We start from the raw sequence: 23422 nt of genomic DNA on the forward strand, positions 1-23422 counted from the left end.
TACACATGCTGGACTGCAGCACGTGCCATCTGCATGAGGTCGGATGCTGCATGCAGACCGCGTGCCGCGGCATGATGGCTCATGCTGTGCGCCTCGTTGAGCCCGGTTCCTCCTTCTCGCGTACCCGACGACGGCCCTATGTTTTCCGCGCGCCCTCAGCAGTCGCCGCACAAATCGGCTGGGCAGCTATGCGAAGATGGCGGCCACAAACAAGTATGCTTGCCATGTCTCACGCTATAGCTGGGTGGTAAAGCTGTGAGGAGTTCTGCCTGTCCAATGCATTTCGTGCTGGGATCATTGTAGCACTGCAAACAGGTAATTCCGTTTCGCCCCGCGCAGCTCCGATGCAAAAAGGCCCACTGCGTTCATGCAGCTGCTCAAGGTGCACGAGCGTGACTTGGCGTAGTGCGACAAATGGAGGGCTGTGTCCTGGGTCCGAAGTCCTATTCCTGCTTATGGGATGCTGGCCGCGTAACGCGCAAGAGTGTGTAGGTGAACTCGATGCTCGAGAGTCTAATGTATTTCGACGACATGTCGGATGAAGTCGAAGAGACGGTGAACTTGATGAATCAGAGAGGTACCATGTACGTACAGGAGCATACGGCTCCTAATAAGTTAACTACTAACAAAGGAGACCGGATGCGGTGAGGTATGTAGAGCCCATTGTCCAACAGAACCGACTCGCGGACACTTTGGAGGGCTGGAAAAAGTGCCGACGTGACAAACGTGCCGCTTCCCGTGTGTCAACTATGTCCTCGTCCCTCTCTTCCTAGACACGAGCAAGGCATGCTGGCGTTTACGGCGCCTCCCTGCGATTGCCATGGTATCGACGGCGTTTCGCCAAGGCCGAGCCATTACAATTTACACGGCTTGCTTCCCATTGATCTGTTCACGATGTTGGGAGTCATATCAGCGGTGTATCACATACCGCTCTTCCCTCGTCACGATGAAGCATACATTCTGTTTGACCCTAGCAAGCAAGTCGACCGGACAAATTGGGTTGTCGCTCTAGCCATTCACCCAATTCGCGGGCGGGTAGGGTTGACCAAGCTCCGACGCGTTGCAAGCGTTCTTGGTGTGCGAGCAGGTCGCGGGCTGCAGGTGAGTCAAACGGTGAGGACGAACAATGATGCTGCCGGACATTTCTACACACAGCCGTTGGGTACACACACACATCCATCACCCTGCTTGGGCACGCACCACAATCGTCGACAGCGTTCAGCGTTGTTGACGGTTTGCCGTTTGTGTTTGCGTTTGCGTTTGCGTTTGCGTGTGCATCTTTCCTTCTCCTCTCAGCAGGCAATGAAGATGGCGATGATAACGATGGAGTCCGCGGTTGTGCCTCTTGAAACAACGTCGCGCTCGTCCACTCGATTTGCGACGTCACGCGGCATCTGAAACCAGCCTCGTGCTCACACCCACCTGTTGCTCGGCGCATGCTGCAAAGTGAAAGCTGTGCAGGCTCATCAGGGCAGCAGCTCATCATCACAGAACCGATCGCAGCTATCGGCAGCGTCGCCCAAAGCTTCACGTCCATGCAGGCGTCGGGTAGCATGTAGCATGCAGCATGTAGCATGCAGCATGTAGCATGCAGCATGTAGCATGCAGCACGCACTGGCCCATCCGCCCTCGCGGATACCTCAGTCCTGTACTGTACATGTCTCCATGTCTCCATGTCTTGCCGAGCTGCCGAGCTGAGAGCTGAGAGCTGATGGGGGCGGAGAGTTGCTGGGACTGGGAGAGCTCTCGCGGCAATCCTAGCAAGCAGAGCGAGAGCACGGCGAGTCTGCGACAGGCCCGCCGAGGAGACTGGCTTGGATTGGACGGCTACCAGTTCTACGGTCTACCTCTGCTGCACCCTCCCGCTGCTCACCACCTATCGTTGCTGGCCCTAATGCAGCATCTTCTGCACGACGACCCGATCATTCAGGCTCGACTGGGCACCGAATGAGATGCGCCGCGAGCGTCTTGCCTTCGCGTGCTCTTGGACAGGACCGTCCCGTACCATCCTCCCCTTCCCTTCCCCCACCTGCGCAGCACTAAGGTGGCCTGCCTCCGAAGCACATGTAGGCTGTAGCAAAGCTGCCGTGCTAGCAGTATCTAAAGCAAGCCTTTCCCTGCTCTTTTTGCCACTCTCTACTACACTTTGAGCAATTGATTGTCGCTCGACGCTCGACACCTGTCTGCCACCTCTCACGCCCTTACGGCGATCCTTGTCCCCGTCCCCATCCCCGTTCCTTCGAGCCTTCGTTCGAGCCCTCCCCTCCTGCAGCGCGCTCTCACGCTGCCGCACACCGGGCGCAACACTCGGCGACGCGCTCCCTCGGCAGACCTGGATGTTGTTGAGTCAGTCACGTTGGCACAACGTGGGCAGGCGCCGGCTTCGCGTGAGCGCGCAGCACGCCCGGATTCAGCCGTCCTCACCGCTCATCGCCGACACCCCACCGGTACTTGTATACAAGTAACCCAAACATGGCATACGCCAGCAACCGATTTGGCTACCATCAACCGCAAACAGACACTGCGCTTGACAACAAACGTCCAGCGTTCATCGACGAGGACGACGCTGCTGTGCTGGATCCCTCCATATTGGATGCTGACATCATGCAAAGTCCTAACCACAACGCATTCAGGAAGGACTCCTTCGCCAACAGCAACGGTGTCCTCACGCCAGTGGACTCCCAGGCCTGGGACCACCAGTACGGCGGTGCTTTGTCGGTAGAGCCGGCCTCGGCGGGAGCTACGAATCCATATCACGAAGACGGGCCAGCATACATGCGCCAGAACAACCCTCACCACCCGGCCTTCTCACACCAGCAAGGCGCGCCGCAGTGGGCGTTCGATCAGGCCCCCCGCAACGGCACTCCCACCACCGGCGTCGAGTTCATCCCACCGACAGCACCATTCGATGGCGCGCATTATCAACGCAACGACAGCGTCCACGGGACCTTCACTCACGGGCCACCTCCGCCGCACTTCAACGTGTCGCATCCGGAGCCTGGTTTCATCCCAGCGCCCCAAGTCCAGACGCCAATGTCTCCCCAGACTCACGCAGACTGGATGACCATGGCGCAGCAGGAAATGGAGGGTAGACCATCTTCGCAAAAGCGAATGAGACCCGGCAGTCCACCGCGCACCATGATCGATTTCCAACGGCGGGATGGCATCCGGAAGAAAAACGGTCGCATTGACATCCCTCATGAACGCAATATCCAGACAATAGACGATCTGATCGAGAAGACCACTGACGACGAGCTGCTGAAGGAGCTCAAGCAACAGAAGCGATTACTTCGCAACCGTGAAGCAGCGTGAGTATTGTCGAAAGCACTGGGTCTTTCTGACGCTGACCGCATGACAGTCTGGCCTCTCGTCAGCGCAAGAAGAAGCATACCGAAGATCTCGAAGTGAAAGAGAAGAGCTACGCAACGCAGATCTCCATGCTCGAATCACAGCTCAACGAAGCCAACCGCGACCGTGAGCTGCGGGAGCGGGAACGACATGTCGCGCACGAGCGCATCCAGCAAGCCCAACGAGTCATTGACACAATGCACGAGGAAAAGCGAGAGCTCATCGTGCGCCACAATGAGGAAGCGTCGACTCTCAGGAAACGCGTCCAACTTCTCACCGAGCAACTGGAGCAGATGGAAGTAGGTGGTGCGCCAGCAATGTCAACAGTACCTAGCAGCACTGGCTTTACCGATTTCAACGCCGAGATGGAGGCATTGCATATGGAGCCACATGACTGGGACAGCTTTATCCTCGCAAATGAATTCCAGAACGAGGGCTTGGAAGACTTTGCGCTGATCTCGAAACCAGAAGCTATGAAGTCAGCACCAACGCTCGAGAAGAAGGCGTCAACCGCGACAATTGTGCCGCAATCGAACAAGAAGAACAATGAACATGCGACAGAGCAGCCAATCGCCTCAGGGCTCCTGTTCATGCTCTTGCTTTGCGGCGCTTTCGTGGCATCAAAGCCAGCGAAACTGCAGCCTCCGGAAGTGTCGCGAATGCCACCTGATGTGCGCGCGGCAGCACCAATGGTCCTCAGCAGCTTGCTTTCGGACTCCGGACTGAGCGATGCTCATGACCAAAACCACGCTGATGCAAGGAGAGGTCAGGAAGCGGTGCCATCAAACATCCAACAAAATAACCCTAGGACCAGCCGGATGGACAGGATGCATCGGACAATCACTTCCCCCTCGAAGCAACAGGAAGCAGATCAAGCTTTCTCCTTGACGACCGCACAATATGCCTCAATGGCCAACGTGGACTATCCAGCTTACAGCCAACATCCCACACCAAGTCAGAGTGAGCCTGCGCCACACCCAACGCGTAACCTTGCAGAGGCTCTGGCAAATCTGGAAAACGAGAACTTTGGTAGCAGCAAGGCCGAAGTATACACACGAAGCCTGTTGTGGGATCAGATCCCGGCGGATGTGGTGCGGCAGTTCAAGGAAATAGTGCGCGATCATAACCAGCTGGAGACGAGACAGCAACAGCAGCAGGGACCACGACGGACGAGCCACGACTTCACGTACAAAGCTGAGCAATAGAGACGACGATGGATGAATGCATAGATGACGATGAATACTCACCCTCACGACATCAATGATCACGACAAAACGACCACACCTTTTATCTACACTTTCCTCTTTCCCAGACAACAGCGGCTCTGGCCAGCTGCCAGAACGCCAGTCATTTCGGCATCTGCATCCTACTACACCAAAACTTGGAGATTTCACGGACTTTACGAGGAGACAGGAAGGGACCTCAATGGCGGCGACATTGGTACATGTTCGGCCACCGACTCTTACAAAATGCTTCTTTCTGGCGATACCCGATCTTGAGCGGCCCCCTTTGTTGAAATACTCTTTGGCCGACTCACTCTTGCAACAACATCAAGTAGCAGCATCATTATCTATATTCCTCTTTGTTGGAAACTTTTGTTTGAGACTATGCCCACCAGGAAAAGGAGCTCGGTGTACAAACCTTGAGCAGCACATTGGATGGGCTTCGGAACTATTGGCGCGGAAGCGTCGTGTTTCATCTTGTATCTATGATGAATGAGGCCTCACGGTGACAGAAATGTTGGCACTCGAATGAGCTGTGTGGGTAGATAGTGTAATCATGAACCGGCATTTGCACATTACACTCCGAGACTTGTTCCTTTTTCCTGAACTGTGTCATCTGACAGCTTTTGCTTGCTCTCTCTCCTGCGTTTCCGTCCTTTTCCCAGATTCTGCCTGTTGGAAAAAGTTTCGATTACTGACCCTCTTGCCTGCAAGAAGGCGGTGAGAGTGGCAGCCCTTCCAATTCGACTGATAGCTGTCAAATGAACGATGACAGCGGACATCTCTGCCAACCGGACAGGTTCGGGATTTATTGCGGATTGTACTTGTCCTTCCAGATCCTGCCAAACCCAGCGTTAGCGCCCAGATACCTTGCAGTAGATTATGCACCTCGCCGCGGCGCTAGCCGAGGGTGTGGATGTGGATGGTGTCGTCAGCAGCAGCAGCAGCAGCCGGAACGGCCTAGCAAGTAAGCTGGGAGCCGACTACAATGCAGCAAAAGCGCCAACAGCTCCTCCTGCTGATGTTTACCCGCTCTCGTCTCGCGCATCGTGCAGCCTGTCTGGAGGCAGGTACGATTTGCCGTGTACAGATGCCGCTGCAAGCGCGACTGATCGTGTACACTGCAGGGTACATTGACCTCCGTACTGAGTAGCACAGATGACCATGAAATCAAGGAGGGGTGGAGTGATGAGAAAGGGGTGCACCGTACCATGAGTTGCCCACCGTCTTGCCACCTGTCTGCTCGGCGAGACGCAAGTACTGCGCCGCTTTGAACTAGGGAGAAATCGCGTCAGCGGCTTTCATGTGGTTTATGCTGGTTGTGCATCTGACGTGCATGGATGCCCAAGTTTCGAGGCGTTACCGAGCGGGCTGTTTTGCAGGAGCAGCGAATGCACAAGCGGCGTGTACTATACCCCCCTGCTCACAACCGTCTCCTCTACCAAGCTCACCTGTTCATGCACTTGCGTGCTTGACGTCGCTCACGTGGAATAGACGAGATGGGCAGCGCTCACAAAGGGAACGGGCTCGTAACGTACCTTCTCCTTGCCGCCCCCAAAACCTTCCATGTAGCACCAGGCAGCTTCTTCCATGGCGTCTGTATCGCCCAAGTTGGCCGCCGTCTCGTAATACTGCCGAGCTGCGACTGCATCCTTCTTCACGCCCCAACCGTGTCGGAAACAGTTGGCCAGCTCGAAGATGGCGAGGACCAGCTCGCCTTTCGCTGCACCGCCTTTCTTGAGGCCTGATGCAAGAGCCTGCTCTTCGATCGAGGCTGAGTTGGACGCTGCTAGAGAGAGATAGTGGATGGCTCGTTCTGGCTCGATGGGGATGCCCCAGCCGTGGCGTAGAGCGAGGCCGTAAAGGACTTGTGCGAGAGCGTTGTTAGCACCCTTGGGATTCGCGAGCTGCCCGAACATCTCAGTCGACAGGCGCAGGTCTCCATCCTCGTGTAGCCGAATGGCCTCCTGAATGTTGACGTCACCTTTGGCGTCTGATATGCTCGGACTTCTGCTCCTGCCTTGTGCCGGCGCTTCCTGCTCTGTTTGTAGCTGCCCATCACGTAGCGGGTTGTTCATCGCCAACAGAGTCGCGCGCTTCTCCCATTGTGCTTCCCTGTGCTCTTTCGCGGTCCTGTCTTCCTCATGCTGTGTGGTGCCCGAACTTGATCGCGCCGCGACTGCCTCTCCTTCGGGCGCCTCTGGCAGATTTCTTGGGACGTAGCTGCTTGATTCGGCAGATCCCGATCGCGATCGATCGGTTTTGTGTAGATGGAGCCTCTCTGACAATCGTCGCTCTCCCTTCGGCCTCACGGGGAGTTGCTGGCTCGAGCGCTCTGCTGCATGTGAAAGTGCCGTGGCGGTCGGATCTTTCGTGAATGAAGAGTAGGAGGACTGGCGAAAGCCCAATGCCCGTCTATGCTCCCTCTTCTCGGCGCCTGTCGGTCGGTTGTCCTCGGGGTATGTTGGCGGCTGAATGATCTCCTCGGACTCGGTGGTTGATCTTATGAATGTGAACTCTGGTACACCCAGCTTCTGCTGCTCTGATCGTGCCGCTGTTTCTGGCGCTATCTTCTCCTTCTTCTTCAGCAAGTCCTTGAGTCCAGGCATTGCGACTGCGCTGCTTCACCACGCAACCCGGTGTGAGGGCTTAAGTTTCAGGTTGGAGGTGTTTTGGGGCGTTGGAAGTGTTGACAAAGAAGAGCATGTTCCGCCTACCAAGAAAGTCTTATTGGGCATGCTGTGTAGAGCTCTCTCTACGCCTTCCCGTTCACGGCAGCGAGTGGTCGCCTGTTGGTGTGCTGACTGTCCGCGCTCCAAGCGATTGAGGCGGTGCTTCGATGCTGGATGCAGCGCTGAGCTGCGTCGTACAGGCACCCCATGTGGCTGTTCTGATGAAGAGCTTCTATTTTGGAGTCTACACTGATCAGCACAGACAACAAATGAGATCATTCGGCAGAATGATTTTGGACTACATATATTAACCAACGTGCACGGCGAGTTGATAAAATTGGATATCATTGAAGTGGAAGACTTCGATCAATGGTTCTTCAAATATGTACTGTTGCTTATGTACGCTTCTTTTGTTCGCTGTAAGTAACTCAACGCAACATGGGTATCATGCAAATGCTGGGATCCTCCGCACTCTGCAACGCGTTCTGGGAAAGCATTCATCGCCTTAGACGAATGGAACATAATCTTGCTGCTGAGTGAGCTCATGACTGTCGTCGTCGGAGCCCATAATGATGTCTGAGTCGTGGTCATTGTCTTCTGAACCCGCGTTGTTGTCCTCCTCGTCGCTAGACAAGTCGGATGCATCATCAGAAGCCATCTTGGCCTGTCGGCGGGCAGCCCTGCGGAGTGTGCCTGCATGTTCCATATGCGGCAGTTGGCAAATGCCCTTCTCGTGGTCCGCACAGTACCGCTTCTCAGCATACGCCGGACACTCAAACACATGACGCTTGTCACAATCAGTACCTTTGGCACAGTAGCCAAGGCGTGCAAAAGCATCGCAGACGCGGGTAGGGGAGGGATGAACATCGACGTGAACATAACGGCATGCACTGTTTGTGCAGTTGCCGCGCAGGAAGAATGTGCAGGCTGGCACGCGGTGGTAAGTCTTGTCGTGCGACATGTCACAGGCGTCTTCCGATGGGCACTTTCCATGTTGTAGAAGGTCCTTGCAGTAGGCGACTTTGGCTGGGTCGTGGGAGTATCGGCATGCGAGTCCGTGAAGGCAGGTTCCTGCGAAACGAGTTAGCAACGACAGAGACGCCTTACCGGCATACTTCGCGCGAGCTGGATTCGGGGTTTCTCCGCTTTAGCGTGACCGGGGCATATGTGTTGGTTGGAATAGGTACCATATCGAGTGAACTTCGCGCACTGCTTCTTCGGAGTCGGCCTGCTGAAAGTCAAGGGTGAGTCGTGCCCATGTGGATATGTTCCATGCTCTTGACGATACCTCTGGCTCGGTGTGGTCGCTTTGATTAGATTACCATGCTTGCTGCGGAGGAAGGTGACTGGACCTTGTTCCCACTTCTTTGGCGTTTCCAGATCGACCGTAGTCGGATCTGTGATGGTCAAGTCAGTTTCGGTCCACGTGAGTATTGCATGTGGCTTACCAGAAACGCGCACTAGCTTGCTTCCATCGTGGTTAATCTCGAATTTAATGTTGTCAATGATCAGGGTGCGGGATAATTTGGTGTCCCTTGCGGTGTCCTTATAGTCCTGTCGCTTAGGGGCTGGTGGGTGTGGTTCCTGGTAGTCTGCTTTCTGCCTCTGTTGTCGCTGAAAGGTGTCCTTGGTCATGATTGAGTTCGTGCCAGCTCGCCGATTGGACACGAAGGCAGACGAGTCGCTGCCTGAGTCGTCGCGGGCGTCATCGGCCACAGGATTGCCAGTCCTGCTACCCACGACCAGGGATCGATTCTGGAATCCAGCTCGGTATCCTGCTCTTCCGCCACGGCCATAAGGCGTCCAGTGTGAAGCCTCTCGGGCGTGATGGGATGGACGCGAGGGGTGAGTGTAATATGTTGTGTTCGCCGCCAGCGCAATTTGCTGCTGCCGCTGCTTCGCCTGGTTGATCTGGCTGGCCAGGGCGGCGATTTTCGCCTGTATCTGTTCCTCGTTCATGCTGTCACTGTCACTGTCACTGCCAATATTAGCGCACTTGAATATCGCATACGGATATTGAGTGCATGCGGGTGAGGTTGCGCGCGATGGAGGGGAGGCTTGTCGTTGAGGTGAAGAGAGAGGAAGCGGCGGTCTTGAAAGGACGGTACGGAAGCCGATGCTTAGCGCCAAATGAACATCACGTGAATTGTGTTTGGGATGACTTCCTTGACAGAGCTCCCCCGCGATGCACACGTCTGCGAGGAGAGAGCTCCATCCAGTCAACCACACAACGATCGAAACGGCGCATCTCGTGCAGCTCGTTGTGTCATGTACGTGTAGTTGTACACTTGAGCAGTACTCCTCTCTTCGTCCCCTCTGTTGCATCAACACTTCTCGATCAACATCAGGCAGAATCGAATCACTAATACCAGGCGACTGACTTGGACCACCATGGCACCGCTCTCGCCTCACGCCGGCCATATCGGCCTCGTCCTCCCCCTCTGTACCTCCGCCGCAACAGTCGGTCTAGCGCTCTACCAGTACCCAGTCTTTTTGAGCTTCTTGACACCGTAAGTGAACACGAAGGACAGAAGGTACATGTATCCTCTGCCGAAGACATGCGCACTGTATTTCCAGCTCACAGGCAGTCGCTGAGATGCTTTGTTCAGGGACGAGTCCGGTAAGACCATTGCCGGTCATCCTCTGAGCAAATTCTGGCATTTTATGGTCAAGCCAGGACGAGCCTTGATTGCGGGCCTTGCACTTTCTTCCACTCTTGGGGGCGCTCTGGCCGCGAGATGGTTGAGAACGCATTCGACGCTTGAGACGACGGATGTGAGCTCATGGTATATTGCCGGGACAGTATTAGCCGGGGCGCATTTGGTGAGTAACTCAGTTCGTTGTTCAAATGGAAGGGAAGAGTGTTGGAATCAGGACTGATGTGACTTTATTAGGCCTCGCTGCCTATTATCGCTCAGCCTGTCAACAGGATCTTGGAGGCTGCGAACGCGAGTAGCGAGGATGCTGCAGAGGAGAACAACAAGGAGAACATGAAGACTTGGTTCACGATCCACACGGTTAGGACTTTGTTGGTGGACGTGCCAGCGCTCTGGTGTTTTGCCGAGGGCGCTTCGCTCAGCTTCTGGCTGTCTTAACAGTGGAGCACACAACTCGCATGCAGCGAGACACGCGGAAGGGAGCTATATACACGCTGTTCGTACTACGCTGTGCCTTCGAGGCCGATGTTTGTACTGTTTTCCTACACATCTCTGGATCCACATGATCGTAATCACTCTCCATTGTATACTTGCTGACCGGCAACCCAAGTCTGTAGGATATGACCTTGGTTATTAAGAACTACGAAATCAGCTCTTCGGCCACTCTCCAGCTTTCCCCGAGCTCCATCGCCCATAAGATCGACGATGTTCTCAGTGACGCATCGTACCGCCTCAGCAACTGTGCATCCACTCCACTCGATTAAATTGCTAACACATTCGGAGAGATCTGCGCAGCCCCCTATCAGCGTCTGTGTCGTCTCAATTACGACTCGATTCCCAACCTTGGTCTGGTTGAAGGGAATTTGAGAATGGCCAGGATATGTTCCGTCTTCAAGGCCAGCGAGCTCGGTGCTGTCGGTGATGAGGATGCACTTGGTAGGATTCGAGTGGAAAAGCATTGTCGCCACGCTGGGATGAAGGTGGTTGCCATCGGGGATGATGCTGAAGAATGGCGTGCCGGCCGTGCTAGACGATGCTGTGACAAGGCCTGCTAATCCTGGATCCCGATGGTGTAGCGGCGCCATGGCATTCAGAGTATGGGTGAGACAAGCTGCACCGGCCTTGATGGCAGTCATGCCTGTGTCGTACGAGGCGTTCGAATGGCCCAAAGACACTACAATGCCTTTGCTGGTCAGGCTTCTCACAAGTGCGGCAGAATCGTCCAGTTCCGGCGCGATAGTCACGAGCTTGAGTATGTTGCATGATTCGGCCGCGGGTCCATACACATCGATGGGAGGTGTCGAGGGAACATGGAAGAGGTCTGCATTGTGCGCCCCCTTCTTACTTGGGCAGAGATAAGGTCCTTCCGCGTGAGCACCCAATATAGAAGCTCCTCGTGAGACGTGACGAGGGCTGAGGGAGGGGAGAATCTACAAGACCTACCGTGAGCGATACATCAGAATGTAGGATGGTGATGAATGATCGAAGCCGACCTTCTTGAAATGCTCGCTGGCGACGGTAGGAATCGTCACATAGAAGCTTGTCACTCCCGTGCTTGGGAGGTACTGTGCCACGTTGTTCAATGCATTGGCATATTGCAGTGGATCTTCGAAATGTGTAAAGTGGAAGCCGCGCATGCCGTTCGTCTGCAGTTCGATGAAGCCTGGGGCGATGATGCCGCCTTGGAGGTCGATTGCATCGGTCGAGACATAGCCTATGTTGTCCGCGATCTGGCCTGTGACATTGTTGACGATCAGGTTGTCTCTCACTAGCTGTCCACCTCTGCACAGTCTGCAGTTGATGAAGCAAGTAAAGTCGCCAGCCATATCGTGGTGGAGATGATGGAGAAGAGATGATGAACTTGCCTTAGATGGATGCGGAAGACATGGATGTGGTGATGACGCTGCTGGGCGCTGGCTCCACGGACACTGAAACATGTTCAGATTGCAAGGCCGCAGAGTTGGGCAGCAATAGTTCCTTTCTGCCATCCTCTGCCGTGCATATTGTACTGCACTGCACTGCACTGCACCGCACACGCCTCGCCTCGCACTCGGCCGGCCGACTGTCGCCCCTGGAGAATCTCACGCCGCCCGTCCTGGTCACGGCGCACGTGTTGACGCAGCACCAACGGGTTGCACTGCAGCGACGTACGCAATCTACCGCACCACCACCACCACCACGCTGGCGCTGGAGCTGGAGCTGGACTTGACCGAGGTGCTGCAGTCTGTCTGCCTGCCTTTGCCGCGCATATCCTCTCCTCCACGTCCGCGTCCACGTCCACGTCCACGATGCCTTTCGAGTCAGTCGTGCGTGCCGTCTACGACTACCAGCCGCAAAGTGAGGAAGAGCTCGAGATCCACGAAGGAGACCTGCTGTTCGTGTTGGAGAAGAGCGCCGACGACGACTGGTGGAAGTGCAAGAAGAAGGCGTCCGACGATGACGACGAGGAGCCGGAAGGTCTTGTGCCCAACAACTACGTCGAGGACGTAAAGGCCGTGTATCAAGCCAAGGCGCTGTACGACTACACGAAGCAGACCGACGAGGAACTGAGCTTCAAGGAGGAGGCACGCCTGGATGTCTACGACACCACCGACCCGGACTGGACACTGGTGGGCAGCGATGGCGAGTTTGGCTTTGCGCCCGCCATCTATATCGAGCGTGTAGAGGCGACATCTGCGGTGCCGCCAGCTCGCAGTCTAGCACCAGCACCTCCGCCGATGCCCGCTCGGCCGCCAGCTGCGAACGAACCCATACCTGGCGAGGCTGACTATCCCGATCCTGGAGCTGCACCCACACCTTCTCCTGACCCTTCCGCCCACAACCCGGCTGCTCAGCTCGCAGGAATCATCGCGCAAAGGACGGGCGGCACCCAGCTTTCACCGACGATAGACCGCGGACTGGCGTCGCCTCCACTTCCCAACAGGCCGCAGTATACGCCTGAAGACAGCGACGAAGAAGCAGCTCCATCGCTTCCGCAACGACCGCCCTTGCAGACCATTCCCGTCTCCCCTCCGCCGCCGCCGGTGCAATATTCTTCTCCCCGGGAAGCGCGATCGCCAAGTATACCATCGCCACCCCGTAATAGAGTCGCGACTTCGTACGACGACGAACATGGCGACGACGAGCTACGATCACCTGGCGGCTTCCACCTTTACAATGTGCACGAGATGATACAGCACATGGGCAAGAACAAGAAGATGCCGACGACCTTGGGAATCAACATCGGCAAGGGCATCATCATGATCAGCCCAGAAAAGAGCAGAGATGGTCCGAGCAAAGAGTGGACAGCAGACAAGCTCACACATTACAGTATTGAAGGTAAGCACGTCTTTGTGGAACTCGTGCGACCCAGCAAGAGCATCGACTTTCATGCCGGCGCGAAGGATACTGCACAAGAAATTGTGTCTGCACTAGGTGAGCTGGCTGGTGCGGTCCGACAGGAAGGGCTGAAAGAAGTGTTGGCGGCAGGAGCAGCGGCAGGAGCAGCTGGCAAGAAGAAGGGTCAGATGCTTTATGAGTTCATGGCTCAGAGCGAAGATGAGGTGACGGTGGGCGTTGGAGATGAAGTTATTATATTGGATGACACCAGAAGCGAGGAATGGTGGATGGTTCGCCGTATGAAGAATGGTAAAGAGGGAGTTGTTCCCTCTTCATATGTTGAAGTCACTGGTCGAATCCCCGATGCGCTGGACAGCATCACAGGACTTGACACAGCACGAAGCACCGTTGAGCAGAATAGGCTGGAGGAACAGCGGCTAGCGAAGGAGGCTGCTAAAAGAGACAAGCGTCGCGACGGGGACGTGGTACCTCCGGAACGCCACAGCAGTCTTGCAGGGGACACACGACGAACGTCCATGCGTAGCTCGAAGTCCAAAGACCAGTCTAAGAGTAAGCCGAACTTATTGAAAGTGCGGACATGGACAGACCGGACTGGAAGCTTCAAGGTGGAAGCTGAGTTCATTGGCCTGCGTGACGGCAAGATTCACCTCCACAAGATGAACGGCGTTAAGATTGCTGTGCCTGTATCGAAGATGGCAGTGGAGGACCTCGAATATGTGGAGACAGCTACTGGCGCAAGCTTGGATGAGGATAAACCGCTTTCGGACATCAAACGAAGGAATACTCAGCGATCCAAGGCCACTGGTCAAAATGGCACAGCTGGAGCATCAGTGCAAAAGAAGGATGATTATGATTGGTTCGACTTCTTTTTACAATGCGGTGTGAACCCACAGATCTGCGAGCGTTATGCAGGCGCCTTCTCCAGAGACCAGATGACTCCTGAGGTGTTGCCCGATGTTACCGAACAACTTCTCCGCACGCTTGGCCTTAAGGAGGGCGACATATTGAGGGTGACGAAGTACCTCGACAACAAATACGATCGAAAGAATGGCGCAGGATCAAGTGCAGACGGCGCCAGCGGAGCCGAGGGTGGGCTGTTTTCTGGACCTGGTGGAGCGCTACGGAACAACACACGAAAAGGCAGGCCTGCTCCTGTAGTACAGACCAACGATGTCGTCGACGAAAGCGCGTTCAAGCCAAAGGATGGCAGTCCAACGTCCAGAGGTGTCCCGGGCGATGCCAAAGCTACTCCTCTTACTTCCGCGCCTGCGAGAAAAGCGACGAGTGGTTTCGACGACGATGCATGGGATGTTAAGCCCGCAAGAAGTCAACCACCCACATCTGATACCGCTGTAGCGCCATCGCCTGCCCTCGTCGATCCACCCAAAGCCCCTGGACCAAAGATCAACGAAGATCTGGTTTCACTGTCTATCTCATCGCCAGCGCTTGAACCAACCCCAGCCACGCCAACAGCCCCAGCTCAAGTATTGGTAGCCCAGCCGACTGCACCGCAACAACCACAGGCGCCACCTGTTGCCAATCAGGCCATATTTGATAAGATTGCCTCACTAGCGCCTGCAGCTCGCCGGCAGCAGCCTATGCAGACAGGATACCAGCAGCCAATGCAAGCTCAACAGACAGCTCTGCCAAGGCAACGGCCGACCGCTCCTCAACAGCAGAGCCCTAAAGGTCCTCTGAATATGCCTCCTCCTCCACGAGCAGCTTCTGCGCCAGGCTTCCCACCCCAACAATCACAATTTGGGGCCGCTCCGTTACAACCGCAGTTGACCGGGTATCCTCCCCAGCAATTCCAGCAGCTACAGCCCCAACAGACGTCTTTCCAGGGTGCTCAAGGTTATGGTCAACCTTACCAGCAACCAAATGGCATGCAACCTCAGATGAACTCTATACAAACGATGCAGCAGAACTATCCAAGTTTACAGCCACAGCCAACTGGCTTCCAACCTCAATCGCAGTTCGGGCAACAAGCACAGCAACTTGGCATGGCACCGACAGGCTATCAACAGCAGCTCGTCAACGGAGCGCAGACGGGGTCACCATTCGCCGACCCACCAAGGCAGCAATTCCAGCCGATGCCTTCTGGACTGTCGAGTTCTTTCTCACCACAACAAACTGGTTTCCAGACAGCTTTCAGTGTCTCACAACCTACCGGCATGAACGGATTTGGGGCTCAGCCTACTCAGCCAGTGCCTCAATTACCTCCGCAACAGACTGGCGGTGTGTTTGGTCCCTCGCAGCCTCTGGGATCACAAGCTCCACCTATGCCCCTTGTCCCTCAGAAAACTGGTCCACCGCCGCCTGTACGATTCGGCGTTCAGCCTGGAGTGAAGCCTTTAGCGCCACAGCCGACTGGGAGGGCCAATTTGGCCAAAGCAAGTGAGTACAGTATTTACTCCGGCCCTAAGGCTTTGTTGCTAACATTCCTGCAGCACCCCAAAATCCCTTTGGATTTTAAGCATTTGAGTGTAATTGAATGTATGTAGAATGCCGACATATGCCATCTTGCAATCGGTGGAACCTCTGACAGACAGACCAGAGGCTGCAGAAGATTCTCAGCCAGCTAGGGTTCCAGCCCGAACGAGAAGGGTCACTGGCGCATCTGGGGTAAAAGTCGACCACGGCACGTACGTGAGCATGTCATCTAAACTCGCCTAGGGCCGGGTGCATGGAGGTAACACTTCAACTCGCCAGCCACTGTATCTTACGAGCGGTATGGCTGTAGCTATCGAATAGCCGCCAGCGCAACGCCGTTGCAGGGAGCAGGTCTAACCCTGCACTTCACTGCTCGCCTTCATCTGGACCGGCTGGACAAATGCGCTTCGAAAGCGCTGCGCAAGGATTGCTGCAGCTGCTGTACAGTTTCCGTAGCATCAAGGCATTGCTCACCGCAAGTATAGATAGACTGTCATCATTTCCCCGGCCTTCACTTGCCGATAATTTTGAAGATGAAAGGAGCTGTTCCATTTGCATGCAGGTCCGACCGTGACCGGAGTAATGAAGAAATACGAAGCAGAGAGAAGCCAACGCTGAACCGCCGCTGCTGTACTGTTTGGATTTGCCACCCTCACCATCTCAACCGCCATCTCCGACCCTCACGCTTCTCGTTGAATCACCGTTTACCAGTCCCGTCTGGTGATGCCGCTGTTTTCTCAGGCTACCTCCGCTCGGCTTCCTCCTTTGCGCAACTTCCTGTACTGCCTGGCCGCTACTCCTAACAGCCGTCGCAGACGATGCATCCATGTCCTGATGCTCTACCTCCCCATCATCAATTTCTTCGTTATCGTCAGCCATTTCCGAATCGCCAATTTCCGCTTCTGCCGCCGCCGCGGCTGCTTCATTCATCATTGCTGCCTGGTTCTGCGCCCATGTCGCACACTCATCGAGGTCGTTGACATTCTCAGGCCGCTCTCGTAACCACTTCATTCGAGGTCCTGTCTTGGCTATCTCGCTGACACGAAAGCCGTAGATTCGTGGTTCGTAGATATTGCCCTTTCCCAACCCTGGTGCAAGGTTCCGAGGCGCGACTCCGTTGATCTGGTCTGGTTGCTTGGGCAAAGCAGCATTCTCGCCCAATGGCGGAGGTGGAACACCTGGTTGCTGTGATGTTAGAGAGGATGAAAGGGAGCCGCGTGAAGTCTTGTCTATACTGCTGTTCTGCGCAGTAGTGCTACCAGATAGCGGTGACGATGCCGAGACGGATGGGTCAAGCTGTTGTAATGCAGGTTTCTGCCCGCCGACATCAAGCTCCGGGAAGGTCATGAAGAAGAGACAGCCAAACGTCGTTCCAAAGAATGCTCCGTCTACGGTCTGGAAGCGGCTGTTAGGAGGGCTGTAGACGTCTAGACAGCTCGGGCAGAACAACTTCACAGTCTCCTGGCCGGGTATATCTGAGCAACCCACGGGGAGCACTTTCGCGCCGTGGCAGAAGACTCGCGGGCAGTGTCCGAAGTGGCCCAGCTCGTACTTCTCTGCCATCTGTTGAATCCCAGGCCTACTCGTGATGAACCTCTGATGTATCAGGCCGTAGAGCATCTCTGCTGAGCTTTCAATCACGCTCAGGTCACTTGCCATCCTCAAGTGCCTGCGTTCCGCTGCAGCTGCGGCTGCATCTGCTGCTCTTCTATAGCCACCTCGCACCCCGTCCTGCAGTTCATCTTCGTCCTCATCCTCATCCTCGTCCTCGTCCTCTTCGTCCTCTTCTTCACTTGCATCCTCGGGCTCGACATCCAGGATCATCTCGAGGGCCTCTTTGTACATGGGAACCTGACTTTGCAGACCTGTCAGATTGAAGTCGTCCTCTATAAAGTCCTCCGACACCTCTGCGAAGTACTCATGGCCCACGAGTGAGCAGAAGGCGGAGATCCAGCTTTCGGGTGCTTGACTAGAGGAAGACATATTGCCGAGATCGTCGAGGGCCAGGTGGTGGATGGTGCACGCCTTCTCGAATGCAGCACTGAGGCCGCGGTCGTGGAGGCCTGGGCGTAGCAGCGCCTCGCCGTGAGGTTGAGGGGATGGAGAGCGGAGGCGGTGGCGGTGGCGGTGGCGGCGGCGGGCTTGGATGGGCGGTGGCGAGGAAGACGAATTGCTGCTCGTCTGAAGCGTTTCGTGGTGCAGGTAAGAGTCAGCCAGTTTCGCGGCGGGATGCTACCAGACACGGCAGGCTGCCGTCGCGTTCGGTGCTCGGTGGGGCTGTCTTCGTTCGTAGTGGTGGCCGGCTGCTCCAAGGTGCTTTCTGCTGGCCGCTGGCGGCGTTCTCCGAGTGTATGTGTGCTTCAGGTGGTGCTGGTGCTGGGCGGGCTCGTAAGATCACGTAGAACTAGTCTTCCCTCGCGCGCAGGCGGCAGAGATAGCGCATCTGTCGTGTTATGCTATCGTCATGTACAATACCAAGACGCCCTCACTGGCCAAGCGCATGCTCTGTGTGTCTGCTGGGTGCTGCGGTCGAGTGTGCGCGCAACGTGATCAGGTGGCATATACATGTACACACAATGCAGTTGGCAGTTGCAACTTGCGTCAAATGTGGACCGGCCTTCCTTGCTCGTCGTCCGCGCCCCCACTTTCTCCGTCGTCGTGGTCGTGGTCGTGGTCGTGGTCGTGGTCGTCGTCGTTATGTGCTCTTTCCAACAGACGCCTGCACACGCACATGTAGCTGCAAACGTGTCAACAAGATGCTGTCGGCGTCAATATCAGTACTGTAATCACCAGTAGGGCGGCTGCATCTGCTTCTGCATGTGAATTGTTTCTCGAGCAGACAATCCAACGAGCGGCATAAAGCCACAGAAACCACAGCGGCTGAACGTGAACATGGCAACGGTATACTCAATCACGTGCTGACTTTGACTTGTAACTAAGGTAGATATCAAACGGGCCTACGCAGCTCCAAGACTAGAAGAGCTCTTTCAGGATATTGGTCAGTCCCTCATCGCTCGCAAAGCCATCGATGCTGTCTGCGTTGGCGTAGCTCCCATCTGGCGCGCCGTTGATGGCCATGTTCTGATAGCCTCCAGCCGCCTCAAACAGACTCGTTAGATCGTGTACCATCCTTTCTGGGCTACTGCTTGCGCCAGTCTGGACAGACCACTGGTGCGCTTGGCCATTATACAGCGTCATCTCATCGACGTTGTGACCTGCAAGGCCTGCCATCGCCACAGCCGCACTTCGGTCAAGATCGTCCTTGTTGCGTGGCTGGCCGTCTTTCATAACCAGACCGAGCTTCGGACCTACCTCCTTGAGTACGCGAATCGTCCTCCAGAGTCGCTTGCTGACCCAGCTGCCCTTGCTAAAGCCTCGCACCAGCTCCAGCGCCATGTAAAACTCTTCTCGCACATTTTCGGCGAACAGTGCCGGGGTATGGCTGACAGCGAGGAACAGAACTGCCAGAGCGGACGTCAGGAATGCATTGAACAGTACCTGCTGAGTGTGGTATAAGTCCGAAGTCTGGTTGATATGTGTCAGCACCCGGACGGTATCTTTGGCGACGTCAGTGGCCTTCTGTGCTTGATCGCGGTGCTGCATGATTGACGTGGCCGAGTGAAGCACAGGTCTATGGATGAGGATGCGCATCTGATTGGCGCGGAGGTAGAGCAATATACGTAAGCGGTGTCCAGCGCGAGACGGCGTAGGACCAATGGGTGCGCCAAGACGTCCAGTATTCGATGGATGCTCGAATCGCAGATGGGCTGGGATGTTTTGCAGCCACTGAATAACTTGATAGTCGAGGTAGCCCATCTCATCGATATCGATCGGTGCACCTCCGCGATTTGGCGATTGCGGTGCAGCTACTGAACGCCAAACTTTGCTGCTGATGGCCGAGTACTGGATCATAGCGCTGAGGTACGGTGAACGATCCTCAGGTTTCGGAAGTTGTGGGTCGATGTCAGAATCCTGCAGTGCGAAGGGCATGCCAGTGCCAAAGCTCCATCTGCGGTCCAACACGTATATTGCCCAGAACAAGAGGACAGTGTCAGATCTCCCCGACTCATCTGCGATGGCGTCGTAGGTCTCTTTACGATGCAGACCGAGCTCAATGCATAATCGAGCGGTGAGTCCAATGATGCGCCACGATGTTCCTTCGTTGTCGCGGTGGAACTCGTACATTGCCTGTTGATAAGTCAGTTCAATCCGGACGTACTACTGTCTGCTGCAACTTACCGTCATAGTCAGTAGACGGATGGCTTTGATTCCGACATTGCCTAGCAACATTTGTTCGATCGCTGGCTGCACATACTCACACAGACGCTGCCCAAGCTCGCTACGCCCAGAAGCTTCGACCGTCAAGGCAGTCGCTAGAACCATCTTGAGGATGTTCGTGTCCTCATCGTCAATTGAGTCGGCGCCTGGCATGCCTTGCTGCATCAGCCCGGTGCGATGAGCAGCCTCCATAAACCGGTAGAGCCTCGTAGCATAGTCCACAACTGTGTTGACATCGACCACGGGATACATCAAACCCATTTCATCTTCATACACCCGACAGAGTCGCAGAGCTTCTTCTTGGGAGATGCTCCAGATCGGATCCTTGTCACCGTGAATGCTTTGAACCAGCTGTCCCGAATTTGCTATGATGTCTCTGAATGGCGATCTGTCTGGTGATCCTTCTGCAGCGTTTGTGCCTGCCACACCACTACCATTCACGTTCTCCTCGCCATGACCAGTAATACCCATGGCTTCCAGACTGTTTTTAGCCACTCCGAAGTTGAAAGCGGCGCTAGTAGGGCCGTGGAACCGCGACTGCTTACTGTGCGACTCGCTCCTTGGTCGTGGTATGCTCGGAGACATGGTCGCGGTTGGTGCTGCTGGCGAGGGTTGAGCGCCTGTCAATGAGCCCCTGTGGGCAGGATATGCCCCAGACTGCAGCGATGGGTCAATTGGGGTGTGTGGTTGCACGCTCATGCCCGTGCCATGGGCAACTTGCGCCCGCAGTGTGGTCAGGCCTTCATACAGAGCATTGACCTGATCTTGCAAGACTGCTATGTGGTTTGCCATGTCCTTGTACTCTTGGGTGTCTTTGAAGCCATTGCAGCAATTGGGCGCGTATATGCACTCGAGATTGAGGTTGCCGCATCTCTGGCAGGGTGTCTGGCCATTGCACTTGATCTTACGACGCTTGCATTCGTTGCTGAGTTTACGACATCAGTGGCCTGCTAACAGGTGCTAGCCATCGCCGCAAGACTCACCATGCGATCGAGACGTAGCGATTTCGACGTGCCCGCTGCTGACCTCCGTCATCACCGGCCTTGCGCTTCAGGTTATTACTCTGCCCATCTTGCTCGTGGTTCTCGCGCGATGTCTCAAGTCGACTTGCATCTTCGAGACGTGCTGTCATAGAGGCAATGCTCTGAAGGTCAATGCTGGCACTCATTGGCGGAAGGAAAGCCGCATACAGCGGAATGGTAGAGCTTTTCTGGAGAAGGAATTTAGGAGCGGGGTCGGCTGCTGACCGGGACTAGGTATGCGAGTACAAAGTGACATCTCAGTTTGCCTAACCCGATGAGGCTTAGTGTGACATCATCACTCATACCCAAGGTGATGTCATTTTCACTTTACACCAAATATTGCTTGCCTAGCCTTTAAGATTTAAGTAGACCCTAGTTATACGTAATATTAAAGTAAAAGCTTTTATAACGTAAAGTACTAGTAAGCTAGGAACACTAGTGAGCTAGGAATTTTGTCTTAGTACGACTAACTTCTTGATTATCGTACTATATCTTAATAACACAATATATAATCGTCTAATAAAGAAGGTAGAATTGCTCTTACCCTCTCTATCTATCGTTAGGGCTAATTTCCGAGTCTCCTACGCGTAGCTATAGTATATTACGTACCTTGTTCGACGCTAACTAGCCGGTAATACGGAATCACTCCTCGCGTCGATACTCGCCCTATTATTACGGTTCTGATTTAGGGCCGGAGGTTCCGGCTAATTCGAACTATATAGTTAGCGGACGCTCTCGTAGTAGAAGTACTCTCCTACCTATAGGACAAAAACCTAGGAACCGAGAGAGCATACTTTCGAATAATCTCTCTAATCTCTCTAATATCTATAATCTCTAGAGAGTAGAGGGAATATAGAGAATACGGAGAGTAGACGCTCTATCTCCTTTATATTTAGGAACGCTAAGAATCCCTTATAGCTTCGGCGCGTTTAACTTACTATTTAATATTACTATTTAGAATATACCGTAACCTAACCTCTACCTTACTACTACTTAATCTTTATAAGACAAGACAGCTACTGCTTTATTACTCTCCCTTGACTTCCTATCGGCCCGAGATAAAACCCGATTAAGCTTATCTTCTTAACTTATAATATTATTAGGTTATACTAAACCTAATACCTATCTAGTATTAACTTACGTTAACCGAAGAATAGACAATTATTCGATATATCCTCGACCTCGATTCGCGAGGATTTACGCCTACCCTTAGCAAGGTAGTAGATATAGCGGACAAGCTACTTAGTAAACGCGACGCGGATCGGATCCGGTAGGTAAGAACTAGGTAGAGAGATTCGTTTTACGCTCTACCGAGCTTAAAACGGCCTTTACCTAAGCGAAGGACCGTTAGAGAATACTCTAGGAAGATCTAGAAGTTATAAGCGCCTAGTTCAAGCTTATATAAGAGACGACTACTAAGTATAACGTGCTTTACTACCGAGCGGGCTATACTACCGAGCGGGCTACTTTTACTAACAACTATACTACTTCTATAGATATAGCTATATAACTACTATTATAGTATGTATTATCTTTAAACGCGGCCAAACTGACCTTAGCTATCTAGGCTACGAAACGTAACGCGACAATTATAAATCGACTTGCTATAAAGGTATATAACGCGTCTCGAACTATACTAGGGTATCGATTGAATAGACGACCTCCTCGGGGTGACTACGAGCCTAATTTGAAGAAGCTTATAGAGCTAGAAGAGAGGGTGATACTTGAGTATATACTCGAGCTAGATCTTAGAGGTTTCCCGCTATTAAAGGCTAGTATACGAGTAATGGCCGATTTATTGCTATAAGAGAAGGGTCTTAAGCCCGCTAGTCTTAATTAGACAGACAGGTTTATTAGGCGGCATCGTAAGCTAAAGGTTCGTATAACACGTAGATACGATCGTTAGCGAGCCCTAATAGAAGATCTAGACGTTATCGAGAGGTAGTTCTTACTTATACGTAATATAAAGGAGAAGTATAGCATCCTTAACTAGGACACCTATAACTTCGACGAGATAGGGTTTATAATAGGTATTATTACGTCTTAGAGCGTCGTTACGGGTTCAGAAAGACGTAGTAGAAAGAGGAAGGTCGTTCAGTAGGGTAATAGAGAATAGGCAATAGTAATTAAGACTATCTATATAGACGGAATAGCGCTCCTACCCTACGTTATCCTTATAGGTAAACAGCACATTAGTACCTAGTACTAAGACGGTAACTTGGGTCTAGACTAGACAATCGGGCTAATAGAGAACGGCTAGACTAACAATAAGTTCGGTATACGGTAGCTAGAGCATTTCTAGAAGTATACTATAGCTCGTTCGACTAGGGCATAGAGACTACTTATTATTGATAGCTACGAGAGCTACAACTCGAAGGCATTCTAGAATCTGTACAAGGAATATAAGATCTTAGCCCTATATATACTATCGTACGCCTCGTACTTACTCT

The 23422-nt window shown here is 53.9% G+C and overlaps 8 protein-coding genes across 8 annotated transcripts; 3 read left to right on the forward strand and 5 right to left on the reverse strand.

Moving 5' to 3' along the window:
- Positions 1–2472: 2472 nt before the first annotated feature.
- On the forward strand, positions 2473–4553 carry CLAFUR5_01284 (uncharacterized protein; the record flags this gene model as incomplete). Its single annotated transcript, XM_047900432.1, has 2 exons — positions 2473–3308; positions 3359–4553. 2 exons carry the CDS (start codon positions 2473–2475, stop codon positions 4551–4553), a joined length of 2031 nt encoding a protein of 676 aa, XP_047756532.1.
- An 826-nt stretch (positions 4554–5379) lies between these two features.
- On the reverse strand, positions 5380–7180 carry CLAFUR5_01285 (uncharacterized protein; the record flags this gene model as incomplete). The annotated part of the gene is made up of 3 exons (XM_047900433.1): positions 5380–5410; positions 5782–5846; positions 6110–7180. 3 exons carry the CDS (start codon positions 7178–7180, stop codon positions 5380–5382), a joined length of 1167 nt encoding a protein of 388 aa, XP_047756531.1.
- Positions 7181–7748: 568 nt separating this feature from the next.
- Positions 7749–9202, reverse strand: CLAFUR5_01286 (Zinc finger CCCH domain-containing protein; the record flags this gene model as incomplete). The annotated part of the gene is made up of 3 exons (XM_047900434.1): positions 7749–8314; positions 8359–8640; positions 8692–9202. The coding sequence occupies 3 exons, from the start codon at positions 9200–9202 to the stop codon at positions 7749–7751; spliced, it is 1359 nt and encodes a 452-aa protein (XP_047756530.1).
- A 432-nt stretch (positions 9203–9634) lies between these two features.
- Positions 9635–10338, forward strand: CLAFUR5_01287 (uncharacterized protein; the record flags this gene model as incomplete). Its single annotated transcript, XM_047900435.1, has 3 exons — positions 9635–9753; positions 9853–10066; positions 10138–10338. 3 exons carry the CDS (start codon positions 9635–9637, stop codon positions 10336–10338), a joined length of 534 nt encoding a protein of 177 aa, XP_047756529.1.
- Positions 10339–10472: 134 nt separating this feature from the next.
- On the reverse strand, positions 10473–11726 carry CLAFUR5_01288 (N-acetylglucosamine-6-phosphate deacetylase; the record flags this gene model as incomplete). Its single annotated transcript, XM_047900436.1, has 2 exons — positions 10473–11330; positions 11394–11726. The coding sequence occupies 2 exons, from the start codon at positions 11724–11726 to the stop codon at positions 10473–10475; spliced, it is 1191 nt and encodes a 396-aa protein (XP_047756520.1).
- Positions 11727–12188: 462 nt separating this feature from the next.
- Positions 12189–15715, forward strand: CLAFUR5_01289 (Actin cytoskeleton-regulatory complex protein sla1; the record flags this gene model as incomplete). The annotated part of the gene is made up of 2 exons (XM_047900437.1): positions 12189–15636; positions 15690–15715. 2 exons carry the CDS (start codon positions 12189–12191, stop codon positions 15713–15715), a joined length of 3474 nt encoding a protein of 1157 aa, XP_047756519.1.
- A 617-nt stretch (positions 15716–16332) lies between these two features.
- On the reverse strand, positions 16333–17655 carry CLAFUR5_01290 (Casein kinase II subunit beta-1; the record flags this gene model as incomplete). The annotated part of the gene is made up of 1 exon (XM_047900438.1): positions 16333–17655. One exon carries the CDS (start codon positions 17653–17655, stop codon positions 16333–16335), a length of 1323 nt encoding a protein of 440 aa, XP_047755414.1.
- Positions 17656–18645: 990 nt separating this feature from the next.
- Positions 18646–21118, reverse strand: CLAFUR5_01291 (uncharacterized protein; the record flags this gene model as incomplete). The annotated part of the gene is made up of 3 exons (XM_047900439.1): positions 18646–19860; positions 19912–20875; positions 20934–21118. 3 exons carry the CDS (start codon positions 21116–21118, stop codon positions 18646–18648), a joined length of 2364 nt encoding a protein of 787 aa, XP_047755415.1.
- Positions 21119–23422: the final 2304 nt, after the last annotated feature.

Source organism: Fulvia fulva, chromosome 1, assembly GCF_020509005.1.
Source record: "Fulvia fulva chromosome 1, complete sequence".
NCBI classification, from domain to species: Eukaryota; Fungi; Ascomycota; class Dothideomycetes; order Mycosphaerellales; family Mycosphaerellaceae; genus Fulvia; species Fulvia fulva.